At 38.1% G+C, this 13,166-nt stretch overlaps 1 protein-coding gene across 1 annotated transcript; it reads left to right on the top strand.

The window, feature by feature from the left end:
- Window positions 1-8,398: 8,398 nt before the first annotated feature.
- On the top strand, window positions 8,399-10,762 carry LOC149048620 (t-SNARE domain-containing protein 1-like). Its single transcript, XM_089200103.1, has 2 exons — window positions 8,399-9,031; window positions 10,176-10,762. Exons 1-2 carry the CDS (start codon window positions 8,638-8,640, stop codon window positions 10,502-10,504), a joined length of 723 nt encoding a protein of 240 aa, XP_089056229.1. The 5' UTR covers window positions 8,399-8,637; the 3' UTR covers window positions 10,505-10,762.
- Window positions 10,763-13,166: the final 2,404 nt, after the last annotated feature.

Genomic DNA, 13,166 nt, shown 5'->3' with positions numbered 1-13,166 from the left:
ATTTCTCCTTTGTTTTCTATTGTCAAACTGATATTTTTACCATGTTTTAAATAAAGTTTTCATCATCATCAAATCAAATCAAATCATTGCAAATCAAATTAAGACACAAAAGCGGGCAAAGATAGGCCTATTTACCTATGGCCCGGTGCTATAGCTTGCGCACTCCTTTCAACGTTGCTTTAAAAAGGCTTGGATGCCAGTATGCCTCCTAAACAAGACTTAACGTCGCAAAAAAAAAAGTTTGAATATAGTACTTTTTAAAGGAGGAAAAGCTACAAGAAAGTCAAAGGTTAGTGTTGAAGTTTGATCTGCAGCCAACAAATTAGTAGATACACTGCCTATAACAGCCGGGTCTTCTCTAAACACGTGCAGAGGTTTTTCTCCAGACCAAGAAGACCTTCCCCACACTGAAGAATCTCATGGTTTGAGAACTAACAAAATATCAAAAGGTAAAAAAGTATGAATGACGCGCACCATACTTAAAACTTTATCATGAGAGGAAAGCCAAGCTGGCTTCATCCTGGCGCAATGCAAGAGAGCAGCTAATATCACCAATGATGACCAGACAGGCTTTGCCTTTGGGGCAGGTGTGTCATTCCTTTTTGCGAAGAAAAGGCAGATGCCTCAACTGTAGTCGAGGGCAATTCCTGTGCGAAAACCATATCAATATAGCTCATGCAGGAGGTAGACCACTTCACCACCAAGAAGTTTGGAAGGTGAGTTAAAGATTTAAGGAGCACAATCTCCTCCCGTCACCTTTTCAATTATGTTGTGAAACCCAATTTCATTTGTACCCTGGCCGTTAGGCATTTTCATTTGTTAGCATAATTGTCTCATGGTTTAATTTCAGAGACGTCCTTCTTTTTTTTTCTTACACCTCCACATATTACCTCTGCAGAATTGTGTATTATGTCAGTAAAACCTGCCCCATTTTTATACAGAGGAATAAGTGAAAGCAGTGAGCATAATTTTTTCATACATGGCTCTTTATTCAGAATGAAGTAAAGTTTATTTTGGTAATTTTGAAAGAGTTGGCTGATTTAAGGTGTGATTTGTAGTCTTCTGATACAGGTAGGATATCAGTTTGATGCGTGTGTATGACTACACCTCACAACATGGATCGAGGATATGTGCGTGACATTATAGATGTTGGTTAGCATGGCGAGTAACTAACAGCAGTGCAATATGTAACTATAGTCTGAGATAGGTTGCCAATCTGCAATCACCACTACCACTTTATGCCCATACTTTTATTTAAATGGTGTGGTTACCTCTTCCAGGAAAGTCTTTGTTTCTGTTTTAATCGGTTTTAAGTGCTGATTATTTTAGATTAAAAAGTGCTGTAACAAGTACATTAATAGGGATAACTGATACATTAACTGTAAATTTTCCATGACTGACTCTGATTGTTCTAACACAGACAGGGAATTTTATATTGCAGAAGTTCGTATTTTTTGGGTGTTCTCCAGTTTTCATGAAAGGAATATTGACCACTGATAAGCTATCACTGCTTTCAACAGGAATCAATAAATTGAACAGGAATCAATAAACTATAATAGAAGGATAAAAGTATGGACACACTATGGTGCTTGTCTTCGTACAGGGCAGTAGCATCCCATTAAAATCAAATGTTGCAAAGCATGACCCAGAAGCCATAACACTGATAAGAAATGGTTTTTGGCCGTCTACTCCAAAACAACCCCAGGTAACCTTTGAACTTGGATTTATTATCCTGCTCTGATACATTTTCTTGGAATGTAGAGTATCTTTAAAGTCAATATGTCAGGCACTGCATATTATGATTAGTTGGTTGTCGTGTGTGGTTGTTGTTATCATGTGATTGGTTGGATCATATGTCTTTGGAGCGGTCATTGAGTGGCTGGTCTCACCTGCTTCCAAGGTTTAAGTGATAATTCAGTGTTTTTTTTACCTTATGCTCACGAATGTAATTTTTTTTTCACAAATTGTAAAGTTAAACATTTTTGTCAAAAAAAATCAATTGGCAATGTCGCTGATTAATTATGATTAATTATTAAATTGAAGTATTGTTCTAATGTTCAATTTGTTTTGTTCTGATCCATGCATCCTGATGTCCAGTGAGAAGACAGATGGAAACCATACGTGGTTTTGATATGTGATCCAAAACATGTGCGTTTTTCATCGATGTTTTCATTAGGTATCAAAACTCATGCACACAACGAAATTAGCCATTTTTTATTGAGTTTTAGAAACAATTTTTACCCCAAATGTACAATTTGTGTTTTCATTTCTGAATTTTACCGGAAATGTGTCACTTTTTGGCCCATCAGTTTCCGTCATTCATCCTGACTTTTTGTGATGTTTGGCTAATGAATTCTTTAAACTGTTCATCAACAGAACAAACCTACAAAAATGTTCCTCAGGATCTAAAACTTTGAAAATATTGACCGACTAGCTCGACAGGTATGAAACCATCTTTTGGATCCTGAAATTTACTACCCTGGGGTCAGTTCAATAAAGAAATTACACTTGTAGATTCTACAGTTGTAAAAAACGCATGTAAAGTCCGACTTGTAAATACAAGAATTCAATAAAAAAAAATTCAAACACTGGAATTTACACGTGTACAAGCAGTCTTACTACAAGTGTTAATTACAATTGTAACCGTACAATTGTAAATAGCAGAGTGGATATGTAAACTACAAGTGCAAATTATTTCAGCTCAGTGCGGAAAATTTATTTCGTAGACTGCGTCGATTTTTTCCCTGTCGTTTCAGCATGTTGTCGAAATCCCAGAAATTGCTATTAGCACAGCTTGTGAGGGATAACAAATCAGTTGTTTTGGCTCCATTTTCCTCGACTGTAACGAAAAAGGCGAAACAGGAGGCGTGGGAAAGCATCTTAAGACAACTGAATGGTGTTGGAGCGAACGTCGACAACATAAAAACCCTGAGAGATGTTATCTGGGCAAACATTCGCTGCGGTATGATAAAAAAAGTCAGTGACTCGAAAAAGACCGGTGCAGGAGGGAGTGAACTCACAGAGCTGGACGATACAGTCCTTGATATACTTGGAAGAGAGAGCGCAAACTTGGAGCCTGTGAAGGTTGAAGACACACCAATTGTGTTTGAGAGTGAAGAGGTTGTCTGCACTAGACCTGAGACCGAAGGTGAGATAATTTAGAATAACCAGAAACAACATTTATAAATCAAAATGTCCTTCTTTCGTTTCTCTGCGAGCAAGTTGTCAATTTGAAGCTAGGTCAGGCGCGATTATCGCGTTCCCAAATGAAAATGTTTCTTTCTTACTTTAATCGCAACTTAGCTTCGTTCAAACGTGATGAGTTTAAAGATGAGATTTTCATGTATCTACCAATCTTTTGTTCATTTAGATGCAAAAGCAAAGCATGAAACAAAACCTTCAGCCAAACCAAAGGAAGCCAAAGAAGACAAGACATCAGTATTCCAAAAGCCTACCATCAAATCGAAGAAGGGGCTGAAAAAGGCCACTGTCAGTTCCACAGCAGAATTAGAAGAAGACATATTACGAATTAGGAAAAGAAAACTACTTTTAGAGTGTTCAAAGTTGTCCTTGGAGATTAAAATAATGAAGAAAGATTTCGAGGCGATGGATTAATAGAAATAATTTGACTGTTAAGTTTGAGAATTGCATAAGTGCAATCAAGAGAATGAAAGCTAATAATGTCAATAATTTACAGAATTGTATCACTTTGTTAGAAAGTAATCACGCCGTTAATAAAAACAATTAGTCTTAGAAGGTTGGTGGTTTGCAATCATTTGTTTAATTATTAGAGGGAGCGCAACGGACAAGAGGATATCAATAATTATTGAAATGACTTCAATGACATAGCTCATACCATGGTTTAATGAATTCAATTACAGCTTCTGTTCTTTTTCAATTTCATATTTGGGCGAGGGGATCGTCCTAAGCATATCATTATAGTTTTATAAATACAATATCTGCAAATAATGAAGATCGAATAAGAAATGTAAACTAAATGTTTTTAAGGCCCTTAACAATTTGATTTCACATCGATCGACATTGTCTCACTTTAATTCAAAGAAAATGCGCCAAGAGCTCTTGTCGTCTGTCCTCCTGCCCCTCGTCTTGCTCGGCAGACTCCCCTTCATCAATTTCCAGATCTTCGTCATCCAAAAGATCAGCACCATCATCGTTAAATAGTATGCAAAAGTTGTGTAGTATGGCTGCACACTTGATAAGTTCAGCAGCTCGTTCCATACTTCTGAATCTTAAGCCTGTTTGTAGAGTGTAGAATCTTTTTTTTATAACACCATTGGCTCTCTCTATGGTGCTACTGGTTTTCTTGTGCGCCTCATTAAACCTGAGGCGAGCACCTTCTACATCTCGCCTGAAAGGAGGAATCAGCCAGCTGTTGCATGAGTAGGCAGAGTTGCCTAGAATTACTGCTCCAGGGAATGGCCTCTGAGCATTTTCTTCAAATTCTTCAGTCCACAGAGTACTCTCTTTGAGAACCCGCGAGTCATGCCATCTCCCAGGACATCGGCTGCTACAGAAATATATTGAGTAATCTGGGCCGCAAACCATGGCCACATTGAGGGATTTCGTTTGATGCCGATTCATGTATGCATCTTCATCACCAGCCAGGGGATTTACCAGAACATGGGTTCCATCCACGCAACCAGCAACACAAGGAAACCCAGCTATATCATGAAACTTTGAAGTGATTCGAAGGGGCTGCTTGGGCCAACAAACAAGTTCTCGCTGTAAACTTAGTATTGCCGGCGTAACGCGGTCTATGACATTCCAAACCATTGATGTTGAAATTCCATGGCATGAATGCATCACATGGTAAAACGAGTTCGTACCAAGGATGTGGAGAAATACTAACAATTGTTGTCTCGCCGTCAACGCTCTGTTGCGCCGTGTTCTGTGTTCCAATTGCGGACCCACTGCTGCCAGTAAATGTTCGAATGTATCGACTGGGAGACGAAACTTCTGTCGAAATTCGCGTGGATTTTCTACGTCAAAAAGCCGTCTTTTCTCAAAATTCCTCGGCTGTCGTCTTATTCTATTTCTCAAAAGTTCATCTATTTCTTCTTCACTCGAAGATGACATGCTATCTCTTTAAATGAGGCCAACAACAATTTGCTCTCGAAGTTTACAAGTGACTTATGACTTGTAATTTGCTCTTGTATTTTACAAGTGGACCGCAGGCCAAAAACAAGTTGGACTCCTGTAAAACGTTTTATTGAACTGACCTAATTTCACATTCTACACGTGAAGCTCTACACCTGTAACTACAGGTCGGACACTTGTAACTTTGGCTTGTAAAGACAGTTATTGAATTGGATTTTTTGCGCGCTTGTAAAAGCAACGGTCCAACGTGTAAAATACAAGTGTAAAAGTTTTATTGAATTGACCCCTGGTTTGGTAGTAAAGTAGTATCTTTATGTAAGGATATTAGAATGGTTTTCAAATGAGGTCTGCCAAACAAAACAAAAGTAATCATTACCAGCCACAATATCTACAAATAAACAATCATACAAGTAAGCAGACAATCACGCAATCAGGCAATAGGAATTATGAAAAATTCTATGCAGTCAAGTGAGTAAGTAATTTTTTCTATTTTACTGTAATCTCAGGGCAAGGTCTATTTGCCAATTGCATTGCAAAACAATACCAAACCGAACCAATGCATTTCATTTCAGTCATATTTTGGGCTTCTCCACTGTTTGCCTTTCTGCTGGTAATAGGTTGGATCAACAGCTAAAGTACCTAGAGGGTGGCCAACCCTAGTGATCTCCTGACAGCAGCATGTATATTGCAAGACAAGCATCGAGAAGACTTGCTATCATCCATGCATGTCAAGTGCTCAGAAAGATGGTTTCTCTTGCAAATGATGAAGAAATGTACAGGTGTTGCATTGATATGTTCCAGTGACAACAGTTGTCGTTAAGACGCCCAATTAGAGCAAACCAGTATATTGTTATGAAATGATAGCTACAAGTTTAGGCTTTTCCTAGTATCATTTTGACTTATGACGTGTTAATTCTTTAGATTGGCCAAGCCATTGCAAAACAGCTTTATGCGCAGATTACGAAAGCAACAGGAGCCATGAAACAGCTAGCCAAGGAGTATACAAGACAAAACGTTGAGACTTTGAGTTATAAACACCCTTCCACAATTGCGGTTGAAGACGTGTAAAACATCAACAGGCCACTGTGGTGTGTAATAAAGGATGATATTTAACCACAGTCTGCTGCTCCCTATTGATTAAAGAGGCAACTCACTGATTTGGTCGACATATCGCCAAAAGATGCTTGAGGGAAACAGCCAACACCAAAGAAGAAATGGTTCAAATGTTCAGTCATATTAAGGGAAAGTCAAAGGTTTTAGACTCTTGGTCAAAGGAGCTGATAGAGCAGAAGGATTTGGAGCAAGCTTGTGCATTGCTCTCTATTGCTTGTACTAAAATGGATGAGCTTTCCGTATTCACTTGGTCTCTTTTCTGATGGTGCTGGTGGCCATAAGGAATGTGAAGCTCAGTTTGACCTTGGAATTTTCCCTGAAGTGGATTCTGATGATGATAACGAGGAGATTCAGATGGAGGACAATGCCAAGATTGATGAGGCTGACGTGTTTCAACAGTTTGGCCAAAGTGAAATCTTTGAGGAATTGCATTCCATTCTTTACGCCAAATACAAAAGTGGCAGTGAATCCAATATGGATAGTTCAGATTTTAACATAGAAATATTTTAATGTTAACTTAAGAACCGTTTCAAAAGCTTGTTCCTTTTCTTCTTTCACTCATGAATATGTAGCTATGAACAATTGTTACCAATTTGCTAAAAGAGTACTCAAACTCGATGTCAATCAGTCCGTCACTTCACACAGTAAAATACAGCTCTCCTCCACGAGTCAATTCAATCTTGTGTTATCCTCCGTGCCTCTTTCACACATCTTTGCCTGATCATTTTGTTATGACATTTAAGGCCTGTTTAAATTTAAAAAAAGGTTTTTAGCATTTTGGCCCAAGTGTTTATGGGATATATCTCTTGACTCACACTCACACTGATTTTGGAGAAGTTTGTTACCTTGGATGTTCTTGACTCATGCAATAATGCACCTAATAATTCTAATAAAGGTCGTCATTGCCATACATAAGAATACTTCTTCCAAGGATAGAAGAGCAACGAGAAATTTGACAAATTGGCCAATATTGCCAAAATAGGTCTAGGCATCCCACGAAAGTCATAAGAAAGTTGTGGAAACTGACCTTTATCACCAAGATGGGTCCAAGTGCAAGTCATTGTCAATATCCCAGGAAGATCTTAGGAAACTTTTAGAGACAGGGCAATATCGCTAAAATAGGTCCAACTGGGAGTCTATTGTTATAAGAAAGTTGCTAAAACTGGCAAATATCGCCAAAATGGGTCGAAGGGCAAGTCAATGTTTACATCCCATGAAAATCATTAGAAAGCTGCAGACATTGACCAATTTTGCAAAAAATTGGGTCTAAATGTGGGTCAATGCTGACATCCCATGAAAACCATACGAAACTAATAGAGATTAGCCAAAACTACCAAAATGGTTCAAAGTGCAAATCTATGTGTCAACTTCCCATGAAAATCACAAAAAGGTTGTGGTTAACGTCGCCAAAATAGATCCAAGTGCAGTCAACGGCAATTTTCCGCAAAAGACACCATAAAGTCACAGAAATTGGCCAATATTGCCAAAAATCAATGTCTCCAAATATCCCATGAAAATTGTGAGAAAGTTGCAGAAATTGGCCAAAATCACAAAAATGCATCCGATTACATAGAGATCAATACAGGTATCCCTTGAAATCCAAAGAAACTCTTGGAAAGTTGACAAAACTTGCCAACATTGCTACAATGGGGGGAAGTGCGGATCAACAGCAATATCTTAAAAAATTAAAAAGTTGAGAAAACCGACCAAATCGCAAAAAATGAATCCTTAATGCAGCCAATAGCAATATCCCATAAGAGCCAGGACAAAGTCGCAGAAATAAGCTAACATTGCCAAAATCAATTTCTCCAAATATCCCTTAAAAATTATGAAAAAGTAGCAGAGATTGACAAGACTTTGAAAGACCTTGGAAACTGACCAATATCGTGTAAGTGGTTCCCACATGTGGCTCAAGAGCAATATCCCCTGAAAATCATACAACTGTTGGGGGAATTTGCCAATATCGCCAAAATGGGTCCAAGCAGGAGTCAATGTCGATGTTCCATGAACATCAAAAGAATGATGTGAAAATTCGCCCATATTGCCAAAATAAATATAGGTGCAGGTCAATGTTAATATTCCATGAAAATCATAAGCAAGTTACAGAACCTGGCCAATATCGCTAAAATGGGTCTAAGTGCGACCCAATATCAATATCCCATGGAAATTATAGGACAGGGCCCAGTTGTTCAAAAGAGGGTTAAACTAAACCTGAGGTTAGGGCTAACCGCGGGTTAAATTTCTTAACCGCAGGTTTGTTAACACAGGGTTAAAATAGCGTTTCTCAAAGCGCGTTTAAAGAGCCGGTTAGTCAACCTCGTGTTAGACGCGGCTAGCCTGAGGTTAGCAACCCATAATATTCTTTTCGTAAATTGTTGCTATGGTGAGCAAGTTGCGAACTGAAGAATGGCTTCACCTGCGGTCTCACGCAAAGCCCGTAAACAAAATTTCAGCGCATCCGAAATAGCCATCTTAACGGAAAAAGTAGAGGAAAACCTTTCCATTATACAAAGTAAACTTACGAACAGCGTCACAAACCAACAAAAAAATGAAATATGGTGTAAAATCGCAGATGCTGTCAACGCCGTAGGAGTTGCTAGGAGGACGACTACCGAGGTCAGAGAAAAATGGAAAAATTTACACGCACAGGCCAAAAAAGAGTTCACAGAATTGGCCAAAGAGCAGAAAAAAACTGGAGGAGGTGAAGCTCCGAAGATACCGTCGGTGGCAACTGCTAAAATCATTGACCTTTTCAAAGAAACCCCATCATTCACCGGCCTCGAGGGTTTCGAGTCGAAAGGTGAGAATTAACATCCACTGTTGTTTAAAACTTGAACTTCTTATTACCTTAAGAATGCATAAGTTATTTCATTGTTTACAGGAAACAAGACAAATTTTCGGTTCATAATTTCCGCTACATGAACGACAGCTTCAGAAGTCACTTTCTTTATTAGCTTTGATTATCATATTTGAAAGTGGAAATGTGATCATCGCAGTAAATTTTCCAATTTAAGCAATTGGAAAGAAGAAGCCTGAAAAAAATCAGGGCTTCAACGGGATTCGAACCCGTGACCTCCGCGATACCGGTGCGATGCTCTACCAACTGAGCTATGAAGCCACACATTGGGAGCGAGGTCAATTTATTGAGTTCATATCTTCCCGTGCAGTGAAATGATGTGGAGTTTATATGAAATAATTCATATTTGTACTGCGGTTGTAGTTGGTAGATCATCGCACCGGTATCGCAGAGGTCACGGGTTCGAATCCCGTTGAAGCCCTGATTTTTTTTCAGGCTTCTTCTTTCCAATTGCTTAAATTGGAAAATTTACTGCGATGATCACATTTCCACTTTCATCTACAACCGCAGTACAAATATGAATTATTTCATATAAACTCCACATCATTTCACTGCACGGGAAGATATGAACTCAATAAATTGACCTCGCTCCCAATGTGTGGCTTCATAGCTCAGTTGGTAGAGCATCGCACCGGTATCGCGGAGGTCACGGGTTCGAATCCCGTTGAAGCCCTGATTTTTTTCAGGCTTCTTCTTTCCAATTGCTTAAATTGGAAAATTTACTGCGATGATCACATTTCCACTTTCATCTACAACCGCAGTACAAATATGAATTATTTCATATAAACTCCACATTATCATATTTGTTACACTATTTGTCACGCAACCCACGGCGAGCACAAAAATAACAAATATTCCTAAAACTGCAGAAGCTTTGAGTAAAAGCTTTTATACTTACCATTTCTTCAAGACTCCCTCAAAGCTTCCTAGAAAGAGACATGTCTTGAACTGAACAGCCAATACTTTCAGTGAATTTAGATCAGTCGTTTCGGTCATGATTTACTTTGAACCTTTGAACTGATGACAAGTAATTTCAAACAAGAGGTCACTTTTTTTGACCGTAATATGTGGGGATGTTTTTTTTAAGGCCCTGAAGCAAACCAGCCTACGGAAGTAGCTGCTCAATTGGAAACAATTGAGGTGAATGAAGACCTGTTCAAAGAACTCCAAGAAGCTGTGCAGCAAGATGAAGCTAACACCCACGAAATCGATGATGAAGTGGTCAATACACCGAAAGAAGAAAATCATCATAAAAAAAAGAGTAAAAGAAAGACAACACATGACGACGTTCTTGAGGCCCAGTACAAAGCATTAATTTTAAAGCAGGAAAATCTTAAGCTAAAAAAGAGGAAATTGGAGTTGGAAGTGTTCCTTTTGGAACAAAGATCATGTTCTATCCCTACTGTGTTCATTTAAGTCCATGAATGTATAAAATGGAGAATTTAAGCATGATTCAAGTTGTAAGTTATATTATGGACATGTGAATAAAGTTGTAATCACATAAAATTTGTATAAAATGGAGAATGCCCATGTTTTATATAATCAAAGATATAATGTGTTATGGGCAAGTAGAGAAATTCATTTACTTTTTTATTATTTATATGTCTGATTGTATAACATTTTATCAGGACAAACACCCAGATTGAAATACAAAATAAAAGTATATTTATTCAACAACTTGTGCAAATAATTTTCTTAAATAATCATTTACTTTGATTTGAGTTCAACCCATGTATCTTCCTTACAACTTTTGCCACTATGACAATATTAGGGCATCAGTGTCATAAAAATTTACAGGCAATAAGCAAAATTTATTGAATGAAAGAGACTGCAACCTTTTTTTTTCCACTATTGCAGTATTACCTATGAACAATAGAGAAAGTCATATATATATATATATATGTGTACCAATAGCAGTGATCATTTGTGAAAGGTGAATGCAAAAAACATATAGGAGCCACTGAAATAAATTTCAGGTTATGTAGTACATTAAATCCTTTCTGGCTTGCTGATATGTCTACTGATAACTTCAGCGTCTGAGAGTGTCCAAAAAAATCGATATTTGGCTGAGAATTAGTAAAGCTTCCAAAGAAAATTTGAAATTCTAAGGACAATCTCTCAGCCAAGGACATTAACAGCCCACATAATAGCAAGCTAGAAAGGGGTTGCTTCTTTTTCAACATTCCCATCAATTTTCATCTTGCACAATCATACACAATACTCCAATGATTTCGCTCAGTTCAATTACCATTATAAACCATCAAATAAGGTGTTTACATTAGACCATGTGTAATATAATTATTCCTTTTCTATAAGATAAGACAGGTTTCCATCACCCCATGCAAGTTGGAAAGTAGTAAAATACAAAGTTCTAACAGCATAAAAAGTGTCTTGTGCAATTGATGGGGGGTAAGAGGGGAAAAAGTGAAAATGTGTCAACATCTTTCACCATCCTAGAAATATTTCCATCAGCATTGGGGGAGAGGGTGAAATGCAGTGCATTATACATTATTGTACATTGCCTTGATCAATATTCTGCAATAGCATATTAGTACAATTATACACAATACCAGTGAAGTAACAATTAATATACAAATAAAGAACACACAATTTATTTGAGGAAGTTTTGCAAAAAGTTGTGTTCAAATGCCCCACCCAATTTTGTTGTCAGCCACCCTGACTTTCTACACATTGACCAAGCTTTAAAACGTAGACCTTTACTCTGAGCCATTTGCTTGCAAAACTGAACTATTTCCCTTAAAAAACCTCCATATTTAGTTTAGCTGGGTAACAACATGATTGCAATTGCATTTTGGTGTCAATAAGGATGAGTAGATTTTTCAAAGACACCAAAATTCCACATGCCTGTAGAGCGTGTGCAATTTGTGGTCTTTGAAATAAATACAAGTGTTTACTTACACCAAATTGCATTTGTAATTATGTTACAGAGTAAATTTTTAATGACAACAAAATGGGCAAATGCAATTTGGAGTCTTTGAAAAAAAATATTTTACAAAAATTTACAAGTGCCTATTTACACCAAATTACGATTGAAATCAACTCATTACCTATTAATAATTTACATGACAAAGGATCACAGAAAGTCAAGACAGCACACATGTTAAAAATGTCAACCAAAAAATGTTTGACAGATGTGGTCCCTTATTGACAGACCCTGTTGTGGTCCATGGTAGGGATCCACATCTGCCAGCTCTTCTACCTCTTCATCCTCCATAGGCTCGTGTAACAGCAAAGCGATGTTGTGCAACACTGCACAAGCACCCACAATCATGCAAACCTTTTCAGGTGCCATTCTAATTTCTGCATGCAACACATGAAATTGCCTTTTCCATCGGCCGAACGTTTGCTCAATCACCACTCTCGTTTTTGTGTGCGCACTATTGTAGGCTTCTTGGGATGGAGTTCTTGTTGTTGCAAACGGTGTCATTAAGAATGGACTGCAGGCGTACCCACTGTCCCCGAGAAGAACGCCATCATCGAGGGAGCGATGGTTATTTTGCAAATAACTGCAAATGTTACTGGTCCGAAAGACGTGGCTATCGTGAGTACTTCCTGGCCAGCGGGCAACAACATTGGTAAACATGCCTTCAAATCAAATAATATTTTTGTTGAGGTTAAAGCTCGGTCCTCCTCAAATGTTTTGGTTCGTGTATGAATTTTATCTTAGATGTCTACATTTTTATTTTCTTTGAGAAGTTTTGCTATAGCGAAAAGTCTACTCACCTTCATGGTTGCAGACAGCTTGTACATTGATGGAATGAAAACCTTTTCTGTTGACATAGTTGTTTTCATTCTGAGTAGGTGCTTGTAATCTCACGTGAGTTCCGTCCACACATCCAAAAACGCCAGGAAATCCTCCGTGAATATAAAATTCGTTTTTAATTTTTGCACATTCGTCATGTGTCAAAGGCCACTTGATAAAGCGGGGCTGTTTTGCCGCTAGAGCTCGAGACACATCAGTAATGGCACGGGAAACGGTGGAATTATCCACACCGAAGGTGTCGCCTATAACTTGGAGGAAACCTCCACTGGCATAAAACCGGAGGGCAATTAGAAC

This window comes from Pocillopora damicornis, chromosome 3 (genome assembly GCF_964200805.1).
Source record: "Pocillopora damicornis chromosome 3, jaPocDami1.2, whole genome shotgun sequence".
Classification (NCBI taxonomy): domain Eukaryota; kingdom Metazoa; phylum Cnidaria; class Anthozoa; order Scleractinia; family Pocilloporidae; genus Pocillopora; species Pocillopora damicornis.
Note: the sequence above shows the minus strand (reverse complement) of the source record. Positions and strands in the feature narration are given on the sequence as shown.

Excerpts from the sequence above, each read along its gene's own strand:
- LOC149048620 (XM_089200103.1), top strand. The coding sequence starts at position 8,638 with ATGGCTTCACCTGCGGTCTCACGCAAAGCCCGTAAACAAAATTTCAGC. Across the intron at positions 9,032-10,175 it reads CGAGGGTTTCGAGTCGAAAG|GCCCTGAAGCAAACCAGCCT; the intron begins GTGAGAATTAAC and ends GTTTTTTTTAAG.